The sequence below is a fragment of the Bombina bombina genome, chromosome 1 (genome assembly GCF_027579735.1).
Source record: "Bombina bombina isolate aBomBom1 chromosome 1, aBomBom1.pri, whole genome shotgun sequence".
Classification (NCBI taxonomy): domain Eukaryota; kingdom Metazoa; phylum Chordata; class Amphibia; order Anura; family Bombinatoridae; genus Bombina; species Bombina bombina.
In genome coordinates, this window is record NC_069499.1 from 1,050,915,661 (window position 1) to 1,050,939,623 (window position 23,963).

The 23,963-nt window shown below is 36.7% G+C and overlaps 1 protein-coding gene across 1 annotated transcript in view; it reads right to left on the bottom strand.

Moving 5' to 3' along the window:
* Positions 1-3,999: 3,999 nt before the first annotated feature.
* R3HDML (R3H domain containing like) overlaps positions 4,000-23,963 on the bottom strand; it is a 95,947-nt gene continuing 75,983 nt past the window's right edge. The window contains exons 5-6 of the mRNA XM_053689792.1: positions 21,917-22,032; positions 4,000-5,526 (exon numbers count right to left, since the gene is read on the bottom strand). Of these exons, the coding sequence (XP_053545767.1) occupies positions 5,394-5,526; positions 21,917-22,032 (249 nt within the window). The 3' untranslated portion in view covers positions 4,000-5,393. The remainder of the gene's footprint in view (positions 5,527-21,916; positions 22,033-23,963) is intronic.

Here is a 23,963-nt window from a genome sequence, read left to right on the forward strand (position 1 = left end):
GTAGATTAATTAATAGTTTAATATACTTTAATTTAAATCTAAAGGTAAGTTTAAATTTATTATAAGATATGGATGAGTTAATATTTAATATAAAGTTAGCGGGTTGTTAGGTTTAGGGGTTAATAGGTTTAGTAAGTGCTAGTGATGTGGGAGGCCAGGACTTTAGCGGTTAATACATTTATTTAGTTGCGGTGGGCTCCGGGAGCGGCGGGATAGGGGTTAATAACTTTATGTAGGTGGCGGCAGTATCGGGCGGCAGATTAGGAGTTAATAAGTATAATGTAGGTGGCGGCGGTGTAGGGGGCGGTAGATTAGGGGTTAATAAGTATAATGTAGGTGGTGGCGGTGTCGGGGGCAGATTAGGGGTTAATAAGTATAATGTAGGTTGCAGCGGTGTCAGGGCGGGAGATTAGGGGTTAATAAAATAATGTAGGTGTCGGGGGGCAGATTAGGGGTTAATAAGTATAATGTAGGTGACGGTGGTGTAGGGGGTGGCAGATTAGGGGACTTTAGACTCGGGGCTTATGTTAGGGTGTTAGGTGTAAACGTAACTTTTATTCTCCCATAGGAATCAATGGGATATCGGGCATGAGCTTTCGCTGCTTTCAGACTCCCATTGATTCCTATGGCATGAAAAGCAGGTATGCTGGGCCGGAATAGTGGCGAGCGTACCTGGTAGAAAGTTGATAACTAGCAAAAGTAATCAGATAGTGCCGAATTTGCATTCGGAATATCTGTAATGACGTAAGCATCGATCTGTGTCAGACTGAGACCGGCGGATCGTATTTTACGTCACAAATTTCTAATTTTGCCGGTCTGTAGGGTTTGATAACTAAGGGGAATCAGGCTCGCCACAATTACGCTGCGGAATTCCAGCGTATTTGCGGTTGACGGCTTGATAAGTAGGCCTCAATGTCTTAATTTTTTCTGGAAACTTTTACATAAGAGGTGATTTAAAACCCTTAACTATATCTACTTTATCTAGTAATGTTTTATCTCTTCTAGCTGTTGTTAGGGACATAAGACACCTTTTTACTAACTAAATTAACATACTGTATGAGTGCAAAAACTTTCTGAGCTCCTTGATTTCTCAATTGAATGAGTCAATTGGCTAACAGCAAAACTTGCATCACTTTGCACTACTCTTACATCCTTGGCAGAGTCAAGTTAGGACATATTATTAATTACATTGCTCAAACACTGGGGTTACTTCCAAACGTTCACTTTTTATTTTTAATGTTGGAAAAACGGGACCAGTCATTTTTTTTGATTAACAAAGTAATCACAATATTTCCGAGTAAAACACAGCCCAGATTCTTAACTCCCATGAGATTTGATCTCCATTTTCCAATTCCAACAATGAAACTACTGATAATAAATCTGGATCACTGACATCTCAAATGGGTTAATGGAGTCTGTGGGGTCTATTTATCAAGTTCCGAATGGAGCTTGGTACCCCGTGTTTCTGGCGAGCCTTCAGGCTCACCAGAAACAGAAAATATGAAGCAGCGGTCTAAAGACCGCTGCTCCATAACCTGTCCGCCTGCTCTGAGGCGGTGGACAGACATCCCAGAAAATCAGCCTGATACAATACAATTGGGTTGATTGACACCTCCTGCTGGCGGCGATTGGCCCCGAATCTGCAGGGGGTAGTGTTGCACTAGCAGTTCACAAGAACTGCTGGTGCAATGATAAATGCCGACAGCGTATCAATGTGTGGCGGACATGGTTAGCTATAGCGATCATATCCATCCGCACAATCATAAATGGACCCCTGTGTGTTTGTCTTGCACTTGGATACAATGATCTTTATTATAAATGTTAAATAATTTGAACAATATGAATTCCATTTATATATGGGCATGATGGGTAATCTGTGAATGTTTGATCAATGCTGTTAAATATATTTTTTTCATTTAAAATGGTTTTTTTTATTAAAAAGCCCAATTTTCTGTTTTAGCGAGATTTTAATTGTGAAAGCGCTAAATTATGAGGTTTAAAATATCGCCAAAAGTTCCAAACCTTACTGCGTAGAAGGAGGTTTATCTTTGCTGAATATACTATTTCTGAGACTTGTTAATTGTAAAAACCTTTGAAACTGATCTAGGCTGCCTATAAATAGGACAGAATAGCAAATGATTAAATTAAAGATTGCTGATAGAAATCCCATTTAAGAAGATGAAATTACTGTAACTTATATCATGAATATGCACAATTTTGAGATGTCGCGGTCATGATTTCTGCTTTCTTGTACGAGATATCACGTCTGTCTTTTAAATACAGAATGTAAATTTCTGTTCTGCCCAATAATGCTACATATAGGCTTAATGAATCTTGAACATATATTGATATATAGAAAACCACCTTAGAATACTGTCAAACATGTCAGTTAAGGCAATAGTTGTACTTTGTGTGTTTAATTTGATGTGTACTGTTCATTTTCTTGCCAAAATACAGCGTAAAACCCATGGTTGAGAGGATTATAATTGCCAAAGCCATTGCTGTCCTTGTATCATATGGGTAGGTTTGCTGCTATTAGCACGGATCTAATCTTTTCCCAACATGGAAATGGTTTTATCACTTGGATTGTGGTTTTTCAGAGCTTAAAATACATTGAAATGGAGTGGGAGAATACATAATAGAAGTATATTTTAACATTAATTTACTTTTCACAATTAAACATTTTATATTACAATCTTAAAATGTTTTCTGTCTCTTTAAATACTATAGAATTGATAAGTAATGGTGATGTTAAACTGTGCTGCCAATAATCATACAATCATATTTTATTTGCTTCAATTTGATGACTTTATAACCCAAATAAATTTACAAGTGGGCATTACTGTGAGCAACAAAAATTTGATAATAGAAGTAAATTTAAACTTTTTTTAAAAAAATTGTATCTTTGCTTTTTACAAAGTAACAAAATAAGGGAGTATTATTCCCAGTAAAACATTTCTCTACAACTAATATTAGTTTAATTTCCAACACGTTAGGATTTGATGCACAAAAATGTTGTTTTCCAGTTCAGTTACATTTGGGTTCCTTTTCTATGGTATTCCAATCCATTAGAAATGACCAAAATGCAATATAGCAAGAAACTCTTTTCTTATACCGGTTGGGTAAACATTTCAGGTTTTTCATATGTTTTTTTCAAAGGGGATTATGGAAACTCAAATACAAACAATTGTAGCGTATTTATAATTAAAATATAGTGGCTAATTGAATAAACATTAATGATGGCTGCCTAATGTGTTCAAATGCAGTTATTTTAATCAACCAATAATATCAGTTTGTGATGAGTACAATTAACAATTTAATCTAATTTTATGTTAAGAATTAATTTGGATTTAACATTTTTAAATGTCCAAACTAATAATGATTATGATAAATGCACAACCTGACTTTCATATGTGGGGTTTGTTCAGGGTTCATAGCTGGAAAAATATTTTTGAGCTATATTTAACTTTTTAATAAACAAGTCATGTAAACATTAAAAAAAGACTTTCAAAAATGCCAAAATGGATACTGAAGTGTTTCCTGATGGGTTGCAATGCTACTGCCAGGAAATCTCTATGCAAAGTACTAGTAGAGTTAATGCAGTTCAAATTATGTGAAAATCAACTTTTCAAACAGATTGTAATGGTTTTGAAATTTAAAATCTATTTTGAAGCATATTACTTTTCTATTGACTGGAATTGTCCTACTTTTCATAAACTGCTTAATATTTCATAAGATATAAATATTACATGATTTCTTGTTCACATCATATTTAAAACATAAGTGCTTACATACATTTACAAATTCACAGCTTACCATACTTATAAAAGCTAATGACGTGTAAAGATCTGGCCTCAGATCTAAGAGCGGACTAGAAGGTTCAGCATATGCAATGCAAATCATTAAAAATTAAGGATTAATTATTTTGTAATGAAGTTTTTTTTATTAAAGAGACTGGCTGTACCCAAAATAAAATAAAAAATGAAATTAAAAGGGACATAATTTTTTTTCTGTTTTATTAAAAAACTGTTTCAAAAATATATTACAGAGCTTTGTTTTTTGAAAAAATTATATTTATGTGATGAACAAACCCATTTTTGTTCTGTGGGAGTAGACACAGGACTCCTTTCTAAACAATCATGAACTTACTGTTAGTTTCACCTGAAATGTTAACATGTTTTTTTCATCCACATGATAGAAAAAATAGATATGTCTCTTTAAAGAGACCTTGAAATGTTGCATTGACATAAATGCATCCCTTCTAGGACATTATATCATTATTTTTGATGACTTACAGGGATATAAAACAGTCTGTTTTTATTGTTGTAATAAAAAAAATAATTTGTTCAGTGACCATTACCTCTTGTCACAGCCCTATAAAGGGGCTACGGTCTCTATAGAAAGGCTTATCTAGCTTGATATCATACATCTACTAGAGTAAAATGAGCTGGTTTACTAATCATTGAAAGCTAGAGAGACAGGAAGTCCCATGCTCAGAAGAGGCAGAATGTACTCAGCATGTCTACTCCCCTATCTAGCTCTACGCAGGGGCTACACTGAGAAGTGCTAATTTTGCAAGAAAACAAATAAGTTGTTTGCTATTAGTTTTACACTATCTGTTTCTTTTTATGTTTACTTTGATTTAACATACAAGGGAGCACTGTTTCATATAGCTTTAAAAAAAAGGCAATATATTTGCATATTTACATTTCACAAGGTTGTCTTTAAGTTTTGTCTGCTTTTTTGAACTCAACAATCTAAAGTATCTAAAGTATAAGAGGAGTCAGGAGTGGTTTTGCCAAAAAATATTGTAACAAAGTTGGCCATAATGCTAAATGTCACAAGTGGAGATTTGTACTGGTGGGCGGCACCTCATCATCTTAAACTACCTTTTTAAAATTAACCCTTCAAATTACTTTGCCCATCTCTTTGTCCTGGGTAGTACACTGGGCATAAAATCTGAATAATATATGCTAGTTGGCATCTTTGTGGCTGGAGGTGGTAAAATAAAAAAGGGGATGCTTAGAGCCTAGAACCTCCATGGAGAACAATGTGCTGCATTTAATTAAAGCAATGCCTTGTGTTTGGTGTTCCAATGAATATGTGGTACTGCAAGATAACATTGTTAGTTCAATGTACTAAGGAAATGTTTAACATAGTTTAACATGTTTCTGATAATCTGTACAATTCCTGGTAATCTATCCATAAAAAAACTGATATTATGATAGCGTTGGTACAAAAGATATAAAGAAAGAATGTATATAACAATAGGATGAAAACAACGTTTCACCTCTGCCTTACAGCATTTACGTACATACCCATCATTCATCCAAAATATGCCATTCAGATTTATGTTTTTGATATATAAAAAAACAGCCCCTAGATTAAATATACTAAAACCAAGTTAGTTTATTGGATTTGACTCCAGAATAGCACATGTTGTTGTTGCAGACTCCTCCATAACTGGGAGGGCAAGCTGAGCAAGGTCGTCCCAGCTTGTAAGGAGCTTCACCTATCCAGTTACCCCTAGAAGAGAAGGAAAAATAGAGAAGAGATAAGAAATTAGTCAATAATATACAACACAGTACTGTGCAAAAGGTTTAGGCAGGTGTAAAACAAATTATGTAAAGTAAGAATGCTTTCAAAAATAGAAATGATAATAGTTTATTTTTTATCAATTAACAACATATAAAGTGAGTGAACAGAAGGGAAATCACAATCAAAGTGCAGCCCTACTGATACTGTATCTATATATTTGTGTGTGTGTGTATATATATATATATATATATATATATATACATATATATATATATATATATATATATATATATATATATATATATATATATATATATATACAGTGGATATAAAAAGTCTACACACCCCTGTTAAAATGTCAGGTTTCTGTGATGTAAAAAATTGAGACAAAGATAAATCATTTCAGAACTTTTTCCACCTTTCATGCGACCTATAAACTGTACAACTCAATTGAAAAACAAACTGAAATATTTTAGGTAAAGGGAAATAAAAATAAAAAAATAAAATAATATGGTTGCATAAGTGTGAACACCCTTTTATAACTGGGGATGTAGCTGTGTTCAGAATTAAGCAATTACATTCAAAATCATGTTAAATAGGAGTATTAGTACACACCTGTCATCATTTAAAGTGCCTCTGATTAACCCCAAATAAAGTTCAGCTATTCTAGTAGGTCTTTCCTGACATTTTGTTAGTCGCATCCTACAGCAAAAGCCATGGTCCGCAGAGAGCTTCTAAAGCATCAGAGGGATCTCATTGTTAAAAGGTATCAGTCAGGAGAAGGGTACAAAAGAATTTCCAAGACATTAGATATACCATGGAACACAGTGAAGACAGTCATAATCAAGTGGAGAAAATATGGCGCAACAGTGACATTACCAAGAACTGGATGTCCCTCCAAAATTGATAAAAAGTTAAGAAGAAAACTGGTCTGGGAGGCTGCCAAGAGGCCTACAGCAACATTAAAGGAGCTGCACGAATATCTGGCAAGTACTGGCTGTGTGGTACATGCGACAACAATCACCCGTATTCTTCATTTGTCTGGGCTATGGGGTAGAGTGGCAAGACGGAAGCCTTTTCTTAAAAAAAAAAAAAACATCCAAGCCCGGCTAAATTTTGCAAAAACACATCTGAAGTTTCCCAAAAGCATGTGAGAAAAGGTGTTCTGGTCTGATGAAACCAAAGTTGAACTTTTTGGCTATAATTCCAAAAGATATGTTTGGCGCAAAAACAACACTGCATATCGCCAAAAGAACACCATACCCACAGTGAAGCATGGTGGTGTCAGCATCATGCTTTGGGGCTTTTTTTCTTCAGCTGGAACTGGGGCCTTAGTCAAGGTAGAGGGAATAATGAACAGTTCCAAATACCAGACAATATTGGCACAAAACCTTCAGGCTTCTGCTAGAAAGCTGAACATGAAGAGGAACTTCATCTTTCAGCATGACAACGACCCAAAGCATACATCCAAATCAACAAAGGAATGGCTTCACCAGAAGAAGATTAAAGTTTTGGGATGGCCCAGCCAGAGCCCAGACCTGAATCCAATTCAAAATCTGTGGGGTTATCTGAAGAGGACTGTGCATAGGAGATGCTTTCACATTCTGACAGATTTAGAGTGTTTTTGCAAAGAAGAGTGGGCAAATCTTGCCAAGTCAAGATGTGCCATGCTGAAAAACTCATACCCAAAAAGACTGAGTGCTGTAATAAAATCAAAAGGTGCTTCAATAAAGTATTAGTTTAAGGGTGTTTACACTTATGCAACCATATTATTTTAGTTTTTTATTTTTATTTCCCTTTACCTAAAAGATTTCAGTTTGTTTTTCAATTGAGTTGTACAGTTTATAGGTCACATTAAAGGTGGAAAAAGTTCTGAAATGATTTATCTTTGTCTCATTTTTTTAAATCACAGAAACCTGACATTTTAACAGGGGTGTGTAGACTTTTTATATCCACTGTATATATATATATATATATATATATATATATATATATATATATATATATATATATATATAAACACACACATATAATATATATTTATGTAAATTAATATATATGTTTATTATTGAAATACATGTTTAAAAAGTGTTGTAACATGATATAGTATATGACAAGGTGTTTGACTGGGAAGGGATCAAAGGTATATATATATATATATATATATATATATATATATATATATATATTTACACACACACAGTTGTGCTCATAAGTTTACATTATTGGAAATAGAGGAGCACCAATGGCTAAGGTATACAACAGGTTTTTAGCTGCACTATTATGTTCAAGATGGAACTCTAGACCATAAACTTTATGTTATGTATCAAATGTCAATATAATCCACATAAAAAAGATGAAAAAGATCAGATAGATCTTATGATAAAAGTTATTTTAATCACATATAATAAACAACAATTGAAAACTTGGTTAAAAGTAAAGGATTAAAAATATTTTAAAAACTCGTAATTTATTTATCAGTATGAATTGAATGAACCGTTAACTACTAGTATGTCTTCCGTATTATATGTACCTTATTTACAAAAGGTACACTTATAACAATGCTTTCAGAAAAAACTTAGATTCAGAATGGACTTTGATTCTGTCTAGATTATTATTAGTTATTAAAATAAGCGTGGATAATACCAGTGCATAATGGAATAAGCTACTTAAAAAATATATTTAAAGGAGCATATAAAGAGAACCAGAAAAAATCTTGTAAAAATGATTGGATCAATACCGGTATGTCCGTTAATCGTGATAAAAAATAAAAAAGAGAGTGATAAATTTGCGATGACAAACTTCACTAATGTAAAAATACAAAATATAAAAATCTAAAAAATATAAAATCACAAATTGTTGATTAAAGCAGGTGAAAGTGTTAAAACCAAATTTGTGCCAAATATAAAACCGAAAATACATATATATCCACAATATGCTAATCTGACTGGTATAATAGTGTTTCCATATACTATAACAGTAGTGATACCTAATCTAATTAAATAATAATGGTAGTGATACCTAATCTAATTAAATAATAACGGTAGTGATACCTAATCTAATTGAACCAGAAATGTGTGTGAAACCACAGTGTCCAATCTACTAGTATGACCTTGTTAAATCAAAACTAATATAACATAAGCTTATGACACAATTATTGATTTAATCCAAATAAGGCTTTGTGAATAGGAAGAACCAGCTCTGCTCTCACAGATGTGTGAGAGCAGAGCTGGTTCTTCCTATTCACAAAGCCTTATTTGGATTAAATCAATAATTGTTCCACCAGAATTAATAATAAATCTTTAAGCAATAAAAAGTCCTGCAACATTGAATCTCTTTCCAACAGTGAAAATGTTGAGCAACAGCTGGCAACCATAAACTTGCAGTATACAGCTTGTTATCCAGGCCTAAAATGATAAGCTGCCTCTTCCATTTGGAAAGCAAGCTATGAGCACATTCAAGCTAAAAAGCAGTGTTGCATCCAATACAACTAAAGATGGTCTCTGTCTCACAACGGACTAGGATACAGGATAGAATTCTGCACAAACAAAGGATGAGGATTTATTTAGATTAATCTATGCATCATTTGGGATTTTGAGACTTTCCTAATGACTTTGGGACATTCATTCATTACAATTTGGGAATTCATTTATTGTATTGGAATTAACACTTGGATCTTATAATTTGTGTCATAAGCTTATGTTATATTAGTTTTGGTTTAACAAGGTCATACTAGTAGATTGGACACTGTGGTTTCACACACATTTCTGGTTCTAAACCCTCCACTAGGTTTAGTCCAGTTATTATTCAATTAGATTAGGTATCACTACCATTATTATTTAATTAGATTAGGTATCACTACTGTTACAGTATATGGAAACACTATTATACTAGTCAGATAATCATATTATGGATATACAGGGAGTGCAGAATTATTAGGCAAATGAGTATTTTGACCACATCATCCTCTTTATGCATGTCTTACTCCAAGCTGTATAGGCTTGAAAGCCTACTACCAATTAAGCATATTAGGTGATGTGCATCTCTGTAATGAGAAGGGGTGTGGTCTAATGACATCAACACCCTATATCAGGTGTGCATAATTATTAGGCAACTTCCTTTCCTTTGGCAAAATGGGTCAAAAGAAGGACTTGACAGGCTCAGAAAAGTCAAAAATAGTGAGATATCTTGCAGAGGGATGCAGCACTCTTAAAATTGCAAAGCTTCTGAAGCGTGATCATCGAACAATCAAGCGTTTCTTTCAAAATAGTCAACAGGGTAGCAAGAAGCGTGTGGAAAAACCAAGGCGCAAAATAACTGCCCATGAACTGAGAAAAGTCAAGCGTGCAGCTGCCAAGATGCCACTTGCCACCAGTTTGGCCATATTTCAGAGCTGCAACATCACTGGAGTGCCCAAAAGCACAAGGTGTGCAATACTCAGAGACATGGCCAAGGTAAGAAAGGCTGAAAGACGACCACCACTGAACAAGACACACAAGCTGAAACGTCAAGACTGGGCCAAGAAATATTTCAAGACTGATTTTTCTAAGGTTTTATGGACTGATGAAATGAGAGTGAGTCTTGATGGGCCAGATGGATGGGCCCGTGTCTGGATTGGTAAAGGGCAGAGAGCTCCAGTCCGACTCAGACGCCAGCAAGGTGGAGGTGGAGTACTGGTTTGGGCTGGTATCATCAAAGATGAGCTTGTGGGGCCTTTTCGGGTTGAGGATGGAGTCAAGCTCAACTCCCAGTCCTACTGCCAGTTTCTGGAAGACACCTTCTTCAAGCAGTGGTACAGGAAGAAGTCTGCATCCTTCAAGAAAAACATGATTTTCATGCAGGACAATGCTCCATCACACGCGTCCAAGTACTCCACAGCGTGGCTGGCAAGAAAGGGTATAAAAGAAGAAAATCTAATGACATGGCCTCCTTGTTCACCTGATCTGAACCCCATTGAGAACCTGTGGTCCATCATCAAATGTGAGATTTACAAGGAGGGAAAACAGTACACCTCTCTGAACAGTGTCTGGGAGGCTGTGGTTGCTGCTGCACGCAATGTTGATGGTGAACAGATCAAAACACTGACAGAATCCATGGATGACAGGCTTTTGAGTGTCCTTGCAAAGAAAGGTGGCTATATTGGTCACTGATTTGTTTTTGTTTTGTTTTTGAATGTCAGAAATGTATATTTGTGAATGTTGAGATGTTATATTGGTTTCACTGGTAAAAATAAATAATTGAAATGGGTATATATTTGTTTTTTGTTAAGTTGCCTAATAATTATGCACAGTAATAGTCACCTGCACACACAGATATCCCCCTAAAATAGCTAAAACTAAAAACAAACTAAAAACTACTTCCAAAAATATTCAGCTTTGATATTAATGAGTTTTTTGGGTTCATTGAGAACATGGTTGTTGTTCAATAATAAAATTAATCCTCAAAAATACAACTTGCCTAATAATTCTGCACTCCCTGTATATGTATTTTCGGTTTTATATTTGGCACGAATTTGGTTTTAACACTTTCACCTGCTTTAATCAACAATTTGTGATTTTATATTTTTTGGATTTTTATATTTTGTATTTTTACATTAGTGAAGTTTGTCATCACAAATTTATCCCTCTCTTTTTTATTTTTTATCACGATTAACGGACATACCGGTATTGATCCAATCATTTTTACAAGATTTTTTCTGGTTCTCTTTATATGCTCCTTTAAATATATTTTTTAAGTAGCTTATTCCATTATGCACTGGTATTATCCACACTTGTTTTAATAACTAATAATCGATCTAGACAGAATCAAAGTCCATTCTGAATCTAAGTTTTTTCTGAAAGCATTGGTATAAGTGTACCTTTTGTAAATAAGGTACATATAATACGGAAGACATACAAGTAGTTAACGGTTCATTCAATTCATACTGATAAATAAATTAGGAGTTTTTAAAATATTTTTAATCCTTTACTTTTAACCATGTTTTCAATTGTTGTTTATTATATGTGATTAAAATAACTTTTATCATAAGATCTATCTGATCTTTTTCATCTTTTTTATGTGGATTATATTGACATTTGATACATAACATAAAGTTTATGGTCTAGAGTTCCATCTTGAACATAATAGTGCAGCTAAAAACCTGTTGTATACCTTAGCCATTGGTGCTCCTATATTTCCAATATTGTATCTTGTTTTAGGACCTATTAGGGGGTCTTTTTATAGTGTAGCAGGTATACTATCCAGCCACAGTCACTTATCCACAGTTGTCAATCTCATAAATTTACATACCCTGGCAGAATTTATGATTTCTTGGCCATTTTTCAGTGAATATGAATGATAACACAAAAACTTTTCTTTCACTCATGGTTAGTGTTTGGCTGAAGCCATTTATAATCAGTCAACTGTGTTTACTCTTTTTAAATCATAATGACAACAGAAACTACCCAAATGACCCTGATCAAAAGTTTACATACCCTGGTGATTTTGGCCTGATAACATGCACACAAGTTGACACAAAGGGGTTTGAATGGCTATTAAAGGTAACCATTCTCACCTGTGATCTGTTTTCTTGTAATTAGTGTGTGTGTATAAAAGGTCAATGAGTTTCTGGACTCCTGACAAACCCTTGCATCTTTCATCCAGTGCTGCACTGACGATTCTGGAGTCATGGGGAAAGCAAAAGAATTGTCAAAGGATCTGTGAGAAAAGGTAGTTAAACTGTATAAAACAGGAAAGGGATATAAAAAGATATCCAAGGAATTGAGAATGCAAATCAGCAGTGTTCAAACTCTAATAAAGAAGTGGAAAATGAGGGGTTCTGTTGAAACCAAACCACGGTCAGGTAGACCAACTAAAATTTCAGCCACAACTGCCAGGAAAATTGTTCAGGATGCAAAGGCAAACCCACAAATAACTTCAAGTGAAATACAGGACATGTGGTGTGGCTGTTTCAAGATGCAAAATAAGGAGGCACTTGAAGAAACATGGGCTGCATGGTCGAGTCGCCAGAAGAAAGCTATTACTACGCAAATACCACAAAGTATCCATCTTACAATATGCCAAACAGCACAGAGACAAGCCTCAAACATTCTGGCACAAAGTCATTTGGAGTGATGAGACCAAAATTGAGCTTTTTGTCCACAACCATAAACGCTACATTTGGAGAGGAGTCAACAAGGCCTATGATGAAAGGTACACCATTCCTACTGTGAAACACGGAGATGGATCGCTGATGTTTTGGGGATGTGTGAGCTACAAAGGCACAGGAAATTTGATCAGAATTGATGGCAAGATGAATGCAGTATGTTATCAAACAGAACGCCTTATTTTCCACTTCTTGATTAGAGTTTGAATACTGCTGATTTGCATTCTCAATTCCTTAGATATCTTTTTATATCCCTTTCCTGTTTTATACAGTTCAACTACCTTTTTCCCACAGATCCTTTGACAATTCTTTTTCTTTCCCCATCACTCAGAATCCAGAAACGTCAGTGCAGCACTGGATGAAGGATGCAAGGGTCTGTCAGGAGTCCAGAAACTCATTGACCTTTTATACACACACACTAATTACAAGCAAACAGATCACAGGTGAGGATGGTTACCTTTAATAGCCATTCAAACCCCTTTGTTTCAACTTGTGTGCATTTTATCAGGCCAAAATCACCAGAGTATGTAAACTTTTGATTAGGGTCATTTGGGTAGTTTCTGTTGTCATTATGATTTAAAAAGAGTAAACTAACCATGAGTGAAAGAAAAGTTTTTGTGTTATCATTCATATTCTCTGAAAAATGGCCAAGAAATCAGAAATTCTGCCAAGGTATGTACACTTATGAGCACAACTATATATATATATATATATATATATATATATATATATATATATATAGTTTATTTATATATATGTGTGTGTGTTGGCATATATGTATTTATATATGTGTATTTATGTGGGTATAGTTCTGTATGTGTGTATATGTATGTATATATATATATATATATATATATATATATATATATACAGGGAGTGCAGAATTATTAGGCAAGTTGTATTTTTGAGGATTAATTTTATTATTGAACAACAACCATGTTCTCAATGAACCCAAAAAACTCATTAATATCAAAGCTGAATATTTTTGGAAGTAGTTTTTAGTTTGTTTTTAGTTTTAGCTATTTTAGGGGGATATCTGTGTGTGCAGGTGACTATTACTGTGCATAATTATTAGGCAACTTAACAAAAAACAAATATATACCCATTTCAATTATTTATTTTTACCAGTGAAACCAATATATCATCTCAACATTCACAAATATACATTTCTGACATTCAAAAACAAAACAAAAACAAATCAGTGACCAATATAGCCACCTTTCTTTGCAAGGACACTCAAAAGCCTGTCATCCATGGATTCTGTCAGTGTTTTGTCTGTTCACCATCAACATTGTGTGCAGCAGCAACCACAGCCTCCCAGACACTGTTCAGAGAGGTGTACTGTTTTCCCTCCTTGTAAATCTCACATTTGATGATGGACCACAGGTTCTCAATGGGGTTCAGATCAGGTGAACAAGGAGGCCATGTCATTAGATTTTCTTCTTTTATACCCTTTCTTGCCAGCCATGCTGTGGAGTACTTGGACGCGTGTGATGGAGCATTGTCCTGCATGAAAATCATGTTTTTCTTGAAGGATGCAGACTTCTTCCTGTACCACTGCTTGAAGAAGGTGTCTTCCAGAAACTGGCAGTAGGACTGGGAGTTGAGCTTGACTCCATCCTCAACCCGAAAAGGCCCCACAAGCTCATCTTTGATGATACCAGCCCAAACCAGTACTCCACCTCCACCTTGCTGGCGTCTGAGTCGGACTGGAGCTCTCTGCCCTTTACCAATCCAGCCACGGGCCCATCCATCTGGCCCATCAAGACTCACTCTCATTTCATCAGTCCATAAAACCTTAGAAAAATCAGTCTTGAGATAGTTCTTGGCCCAGTCTTGACGTATCAGCTTGTGTGTCTTGTTCAGTGGTGGTCGTCTTTCAGCCTTTCTTACCTTGGCCATGTCTCTGAGTATTGCACACCTTGTGCTTTTGGGCACTCCAGTGATGTTGCAGCTCTGAAATATGGCCAAACTGGTGGCAAGTGGCATCTTGGCAGCTGCACGCTTGACTTTTCTCAGTTCATGGGCAGTTATTTTGCGCCTTGGTTTTTCCACACGCTTCTTGCGACCCTGTTGACTATTTTGAATGAAACGCTTGATTGTTCGATGATCACGCTTCAGAAGCTTTGCAATTTTAAGAGTGCTGCATCCCTCTGCAAGATATCTCACTATTTTTGACTTTTCTGAGCCTGTCAAGTCCTTCTTTTGACCCATTTTGCCAAAGGAAAGGAAGTTGCCTAATAATTATGCACACCTGATATAGGGTGTTGATGTCATTAGACCACACCCCTTCTCATTACAGAGATGCACATCACCTAATATGCTTAATTGGTAGTAGGCTTTCAAGCCTATACAGCTTGGAGTAAGACAACATGCATAAAGAGGATGATGTGGTCAAAATACTCATTTGCCTAATAATTCTGCACTCCCTGTATATATATATATATATATATATATATATATATATATATATATATATATATATAGTGGAAAGCTACTAGCTCAGAGGGAAAAAAGTTTCTAGTCCACTCAATGTTAGAGGTAAGAAAAATTCAATTTTTTTTTACTCATCAGCTGTAATTTCATAAACATATATATATTTTTAACCCCTTAGTGACCAGAGCACTTTTCCATTTTCTGTCCGTTTGGGACCAAGGCTATTTTTACATTTTTGCGGTGTTTGTGTTTAGCTGTAATTTTCTTCTTACTCATTTACTGTACCCACACATATTATATACCGTTTTTCTCGCCATTAAATGGACTTTCTAAAGATACCATTATTTTCATCATATCTTATAATTTACTATAAAAAAAATGATAAAATATGAGGAAAAATGGAAAAAAACACACTTTTTCTAACTTTGACCCCCAAAATCTGTTACATATCTAAAACCACCAAAAAACACCCATGCTAAATAGTTTCTAAATTTTGTCCTGAGTTTAGAAATACCCAATGTTTACATGTTCTTTGCTTTTTTTGCAAGTTATAGGGCCATAAATACAAGTAGCACTTAGCTATTTCCAAACCATTTTTTTCCAAAATTAGCGCTAGTTACATTAGAACACTGATATCTTTCAGGAATCCCTGAATATCCCTTGACATGTATATATTTTTTTTTAGTAGACATCCCAAAGTATTGATCTAGGCCAATTTTGGTATATTTCATACCACCATTTCACCGCCAAATGCGATCAAATACAAAAAATTGTTCACTTTTTCACAAATATTTTCACAAACTTTAGGTTTCTCACTGAAATCATTAACAAACAGCTTGTGCAATTATGGCATAAATGGTTGTAAATTCTTCTCTGGGATCCCCTTTGTTCAGAAATAGCACACATATATGGCTTTGGCGTTGCTTTTTGGTAATTAGAAGGCCGCTAAATGCCACTGCGCACCACAAGTGTATCATGCCCAGCAGTTAAGGGGTTAATTAGGGAGCTTTTAGGGAGCTTGTAGGGTTAATTTTAGCTTTAGTGTAGTGTAGTAGACAACCCCAAGTATTGATCTAGGCACATTTTGGTATATTTCATGCCACCATTTCACCGCCAAATGCGATCAAATTAAAAAAAAACGTAAAATTTTTCACAATTTTAGGTTTCTCACTGAAATCATTTACAAACAGCTTGTGCAATTATGGCACAAATGGTTGTAAATGCTTGTCTGGGATCCCCTTTGTTCAGAAATAGCAGACATATATGACTTTGGCGTTGCTTTCTGGTAATTAGAAGGCCACTAAATCCTGTTGCGCCTCACACGTGTATTATGGCTAGCAGTGAAAGGGTTAATTAGGGAGTTTGTAGTGAGCTTGCAGGGTTAATTTTAGCTTTAGTGTAGAGATCAGCCTCCCATCTGACACATCCCACCCCCTGATCCCTCCCAAACAGCTCCCTTCCCTCCCCCACCCCACAATTGTCCCCGCCATCTTAAGTACTGGCAGAAAGTCTGCCAGTACTAAAATAAAAGGGTTTTTAAAAAAAAATGAATTTTTTTTTAGCATATTTACATATGCTACTGTGTAGGATCCCCCCCTTAGCCCCCAACCTCCCTGATCCCCCCCAAAACCGCTCTCTAACCCTCCCCTCTGCCTTATTGGGGGCCATCTTGGGTACTGGCAGCTGTCTGCCAGTACCCAGTTTACAATAAAAAGTGCTTTTTTTTTGTTTTTTTTGTTTTTTTCTGTAGTGTAGCTTCCCCCCCCCCCACCCCCCACAGACAAACCCCCACCACCTTGCTGATTGTTTAAATTTTATTTTTTTATATATTTTTTATTTCCCCATTTTCTGCAGTGTAGCGGTTCCCACCCGCTCCCTCCCCGTGCACGCGCCCGCCCCCACCCTCCCGTGCACGCGCGCGCGCCCGTGCGCGCCCCCAGCCACCCCCGCCCACGATCCCGCCCCCCTTCACATCCACATGGCCATCGATGGCCGCCACCCGCCTCCCGGTCCGGCTCCCACCCACCAACGCAGGTAGCCACCGATCTCCGGTGCAGAGAGGGCCACAGAGTGGCTCTCTCTGCACCGGATGACTTAAAAAGGTTATTGCAGGATGCCTCCATATCGAGGCATCACTGCAATAACCGGAAAGCAGCTGGAAGCGAGCAGGATCGCTTCCAGCTGCTTTCCACACTGAGGACGTGCAGGGTACGTTCTCAGGCATTAACTGCCTTTTTTCTGAGGACGTACCCTGCACGTCCTCAGTCGTTAAGGGGTTAATGATGTGCAAAGGTATTTCAACTATTTCTTAAAACACCTTCTATGTGAGGTGTTAGCACAGTCGTGCTATCCAACCTCCTGAGGCTTTCACTGTAGCGCAACCATTTTACTTTCAACTTGTAATATCAGTGCAAGAATAAGATTGCTATTGATCTAACTTGAGAGTAGTTAGCGCTCAACAGCTCTAATATTTTTGCTCTCCTCTTGAAATCTAGGCCTTGGAATATTAACTATATTTACTAATATAAAAAAGACCTACACCTGCCTTTTTTAACGTTGAGATCTACACTGAGCAGCGTACTTTTGGTTTCTGTGTTACTATATGGAAGACTGAGGAAAATATTCTGTTTGACTTTTTACTAACGTATATACAGTAGAGACATAAAAGGTCATTTAATGAAAACTCAAAGAGCTGTTAAAGCAAACAGATGTCATCTTTATGAAAGAAGGTTTTAACTAGTGCAAATCAAGCAATGTGTTCTTAAATTATTTTGGAATGGAACTTCATATTGATTGACAATTTATCCTTGGACTTTTGGCTTTTCTGAGAAAGCTATATTAAAACATACCAAAAGCTGGAAACATATAGGTAGATCATTTATGAGATGCTTGGCAGAGGCAAGAATGTTTCCTTTGGTCATTTGTATTTGTGTTATGGTAAAGCTAAGTGCTTGTGGGAGACGGTAACATTTAAAGTTCAGAATTGCCCTTTGGGAAAAAGACTTGCTGACAGCTGAAATAAGAGACATTTATATACAGCTATATTTCTAATATCTTTGGAATAAAGTTCTTCCTTTCAGCTGAACAGTTACAAGATGAAACATTCTACAACTGTCTTTAAAGACATTCACTGTGTGACCAAACAAAAGAGGTCTATATTCAGCCTTTGCTCTAAAAATGTTCTTTATATTAGAGGCCCCATGTACAAAGCTGCTGCAGACAAGTTACTAGACTTGAGAACCTGTCCGCCCTGCTTTGTGGCGTACAGACAGCAGACACTGTATGTAATCTGCCTGTATGTATCATTAGTATCATTACACGTGCACTAGCGTGTGTTATGCCGCCTCCTTCTCTCAAGTAACGAAACACATGAGACACGGTCCTGAATGAAAGTGTTCAGAATGATTTCTATCCACCAACTTAGAGGTGGTGGAGAGTCTTACATTGCAGAAAGTCTGCCCCGCAAGGGTTCAAAAGTAGCATACGCTGCTTAGTGCATTGAGCCCTAGAGGTAAATTATCACTGCATTTTCTCAACTCAAATATATCTAACAGATTTGAGTCACTTATACATGGTGACTTCTAAACTAGCTTTAAAGATATAGGCCTAGATTAAAAGTGAAGCACAAAAGTGTTAGTGTTGTTGTGGGTTAACATCAAGCACAATCGCCCTTATATTTTTGAGCTCATATTATTGTTTTTTATTGCTCAAGAAATAGCTTAGGACTCAAAATTTTAAAGCCTGGTGTAGGGAGTACTATCATCTACATATTGGATAGCGTAAGTAGGCTGATTCCCCGCAAAATAGACTTCTTTGGGGAGCACAGTAAAATTCATGTTGGATATTACTTGAGCACTAAGCTGATTGTGCACTAAGTAGTGTAGTTCTTCGTGTAGTTCTGTGCTTTACTATTGATAGCTCTCACTGCATTATACATTAAAAGTATAGGATGCACTAAAAATGTTTCAGCTAATGCTTTGGTTAAATTATTTAACCTTCCACTTGTAATACCAGATGGTGCATTATTCTTTGTGTAAGGTTGATCCCTTTGCTATCAATTGTGCTAGACTTGTAACTCACCCATAATACCTTAAAAATAAAAACTAGACTTTATGGTAATGAAGGATTGTATTACAAGTTTACACTCAAGCAGAGTACTAATGATAAATCCAGCCATGACAATCTGTAACTCAAAGATGTATAGTTCCCAAAAACCGCTGGCAGCTATAGAAAGGAATGAAGCTGGTATAACATGAAGGTGTTGTGTGCTTAAAGCAACATACAACTAAAAATTGTCATGGCCCCAAAGATGTACTGGAACGTGACCATGGTTGGTCTGCAAGGCTGCTGTGAGGTGAGATGAGGTGCGCTAAACCCAAGACTGTGAGAGCAGCCGGAGTCCTGGGCTGCTCTCAGAAGCATCAGATTAGCTCTGCTGACAGTGCCGAGTGTGCTGTATGTGTCCCCATGTCAGACAGGGATCCAGTAGCGCACAGGATTTACAGACCTCTGCTGTGTTTCCTACATGAAGGGTGGCGCTGTTGGTTAACTGGATGTTGGAAGTAACCCTGCAGGTGTTTTAGCACCAAGACCCTAAGGAAGTCCTGACATTCATGTTTCTGCCCTGACCCTGGCGTGTTTCCTGCTTTATGCTCCTTGTCTTACACTTGCCTCTACTTTGAACTACTGACTGATCACTTGGCTGCTGACCTAATGATTAGTACTCTGGACTATTCTCATGCTTTAAAATTTACAAAGGGTTTATAGTGTATATAGCGCTGGACTTAAAATGCTAAAGCCTCCTTAATTACTGTCCTCCTCCTAGACAGAAAACAAAGTAATAAATAATTTAAAAAAAAAATATTTTAAGAAGGCGCTAGACAAGCTCTAAGCATTAAAGACAGGGATATGTTATAATGTGGCAATAGGGGTTTTAGTTACACAGAAGGATATTGCCTTGGTATATGTTATTCTAAAACCTTTTTGCAATGTTTTTCAATAAGGATAATTTTATTAAGGTGGATAAGGTATGAGTAACAAATGAAAAATGCCTGATTGTGTGAACTATTTTAGACCTTGTAAATGTATCTTTCAATAAAGATTTTTGTTTATACAGTTGTTGTGTCAAAATGTAATGTCTTTAAATAAAGATTCTCGATATTATGTCCTACAATAAAATTTATGTTTATACAGTTTGTGTCAATTGCGGTGTCTTACAAAAAGATTCCTTTTCTTTGTATAATTGTTATATCTATTATCAAACCATTCCTAAACTTCTTAATCTGGCTTAGAGGAAAATAAATGATTAAGTCAGTCTTTAAGAATCCATCTTTACTAATAATACTTGTTAAAAACAGAAATATATGCAATACATCGATCTAGGACAAAAAATGAAATTTTTGGACCTGTAACTACGATATATATATATGATCAATAATTAAAATCATGGTTTACAATTGAACATTCACTTATTTAAAAATTATGCATATACTTTTGGAAAAAAATATGCTTATATATAGTTCAGGAGCTCCTTGTATGTGCAATTGCAAAATATCAACAGCCCAAAATTATATAGCAGTGTTGCGATACCACCTTTTTCATATAGAATTTGACTGAGTTAAATAAAAAAGTCTCTCCTAGTATGTTATATTGGTAACAAATAGAATGTCAATATATTTGACAACAAAGTCTCTCCTGATGCGTTCTGTTGAAACAATAGAAAACAGTAGTGGCCAACTACTTTTTAACTTGTTTGCCTCTCCAAAGTCGCTACAGAGAGAAGTGTAAGTGATAGTGATGTTTAAAAATGGCAGTCTTAAATGGAAAGCACCATACCTTTGGTAGACTTTTTCGGAGTCCTGCTGTGCAGGTAGTCTTACCCTTCTAATAGGCGGTTTCCTCCCAAGGACTTATACTTATTCTACCGCTCTGACAACCAGACGGTTAAAGATATCCTTCCTTCGATATTTCTAAACTTGCGCAAGTTTCTTCCAGACTCCTTCCCCTGCACTTAGTACTGAATGTACGCAAGGGAATAGGTGTTTGCAGTCTCTTACTTTTTCATTTACAGGTGTTTGTTCCTGCCTCCGTTTGTGGGTAGTTTTTGGCAGTCTTTTCTCATAGATAGAACTTCAGGCTGCACAATCCCAATGGACAACGTCAATCCACCAGGCTATTCAGTAGTAATCACAGCTTCTACCGGTTTCATCCTAATTACGGGCTTTCTCAAGATGCCATCTTGAGAAAGCCCGTAATCAATTTAGCCATAGGGGTAGATTTAATAAGCCGGTTGGGCGAATTCTCCTACGACAGGGGTGAGTGGGGTTCTTGGACGGAAGTCCCGGGACCAACTGATATAACTTGCTACCGTGCTGATATTTTGCTGATGCATATTGGGAGTGCCACCATCCTTCTCCTTAGATTTAATAAGCAGCAGATGCTGCTATCTACGCCCGTAGTTTCTGGCTCACCGGAAACAGAAGTTAAGAAGCAGCAGTCGTAAGACACCCCTGCTAGCGGCTGATTGGCCTCGAATTTGCAAGGGGCGGCATTGCACAAGAATTTCACTAGAAATGCTTGTGCAATCTTAAATGCCGACAGCGTATGCTGCCAGCATTTAGAGATGCCGGCCAGACATGATTCTCTACAGTGAATCATGTTCACCTGGCATTTAATAAATTGACCCCTAATATTCTACCTGTATTTAATTAATTCTGTTATCAACCAAAAAAAAAATACCATCATTATAAAAAAAAAGTTTATTACACATTTTAGGATAGGAAATAAATATTGACTTACTTTATAGAATAATTGCACACCAGATACACTGCTTTTCGCCACGTACTTCCCCAAACATTGATATTTGTACAGGTATTAATAGCACAGCCCATTCTGTTTGATGATGCCCACACCATCTGGAGAAAAAAAAAATATTTTTTGTTTCAATATCAATCCAATTATACATTTTTCTAACAAAAAACTATCTTTGTCACAAACAACGAAAAACATTTTCATTTATATAAAATACTCACTTATGTATTTAAGTGATCAGGTTTGTTGAACACAACTTCTGCATTGTTAAAGGGACATAAAACCCAAACTTGTTCTTTCATGATTCAGATAGAACATACAATTTTAAACAACTTTCTAATTTATTTATATTATCACATGTTCTTTGTTTCCCTGTTATCCTTTGTTGAAAAGCAGGAAGGTAAGTTCAGGAGTGTGCACGTCACTGCAGCAATACCTGGCAGCAGTTTTGCAACAATGTTATACATTAGCAAGAGCGCTAGATGGCAGCACTATTTCCTGTCATGTAGTGCTTCAGACAAGTGCACGCTACCTATCTAGATAGCTCTTTAACAAAGAATCACATCAGAAGAAAGAAATTTGATAATATACTGTAAGTAAATTGGAAACTTTTTTAAATTGTATTTTCTATCTGTATCATGAAAAAAAAAAATTGTGTTTCATGTCCATTTAAAAAATATATATGGTAGTGTAGGACATCATGTGATATGCTTGAGATGGAATATTTAAGTTGAAGGGCAAGATTCCCAAAAATTCTCCACCTTGGAATGAAATTATCTTGCAGACCTCACTCAGTTCTCTAAGGAAAGGGTCTGAACAAGAAAATTTCAGAGAGATGTGAGCAGGGCCGTCTTTAATATTCACTGGACCCTGGGCAAAACATTTCTTAGGCCCCCCCCACCCCATGCAATTTCGCTCTCCACCCCAACATCCCAAAAAACAACTAAATCAATGTATTTTATAATTTTTTAAAAATGATTAGCCCAGCAGTGGATCATCCACTGCTGGGCTAATCTTTTAAAAAAAAATGAAATAAATTGCAATATTTGAAACTGGACCTAAGCAGTACTAATAAGTAAATAAATATATAAATTCCTCCACTGTGAATTCATTTAATATTCTTTTGAATGTGATTCTGGTGTGAGGTTAGCTGGTTAAAGAGATTTAGGGCAGCCAACAGGAGCAAAGCAAGGTAAAGACTGAGGAGGAAGCATGGAGGTGCAGACAAATATAAGTTTACTGACTGGGACAGCAGAGCTACTATGGGAAACTGTAAAATCTGCGACAGAGAAAACAAAAACTATAAAAATAAACCTTACATTAATGTGGGAAGTATCAGCATGACACTATAGCCTCTATTTATCAAGGTCTGTCGGACCTGATCCGACAGTGCGGATCAGGACCGACAGACCACGCTGAATACGGCGAGCAATACGCTCGCCATATTCAGCATTGCACCAGCAGCTCACAAGAGCTGCTGGTGCAACACCGCCCCCTGCAGACTCGCGGCCAATAGGCCACCAGCAGGGGGGTGTCAATCAACCCAATCGTACTCGATCGGGTTGATTTCCGGCGATGTCTGTCTGCCTGCTCAGAGCGGGCGGACAGGTTATGGAGCAGCGGTCTTTGTGACCGCTGCTTCATAACTGCTGTTTCTGGCGAGCCTTCAGGCTCGCCAGAAACACGGGGCATCAAGCTCCATTCGGAGCTTGATAAATATGCCCCTATACATCAGCCACAGCAGCACATGTCACTTATTTGCTAGGAACAAGTTCCCTCTCACCCTGCACTAGACAATGCTGCATTGGGAGGGGCGTGTGTGCACTAACTCATTCTTCCCTAACTTTCTACAAAGCACTGTCCCCCTAACAAACTTCAGTTAGTTGATCTTAGGGCCACAGCAGAAAGAGTAGGGCTAAGGGGACCAGCAGACTGGATGCTGTCTGCCCAAGGCTGCATGGATACAGTGTGAGATGAGTCACACAGCCTCAAGACTGAAGAGAGCAGTGTATGCAGCTGCACAGATGCTCAAATC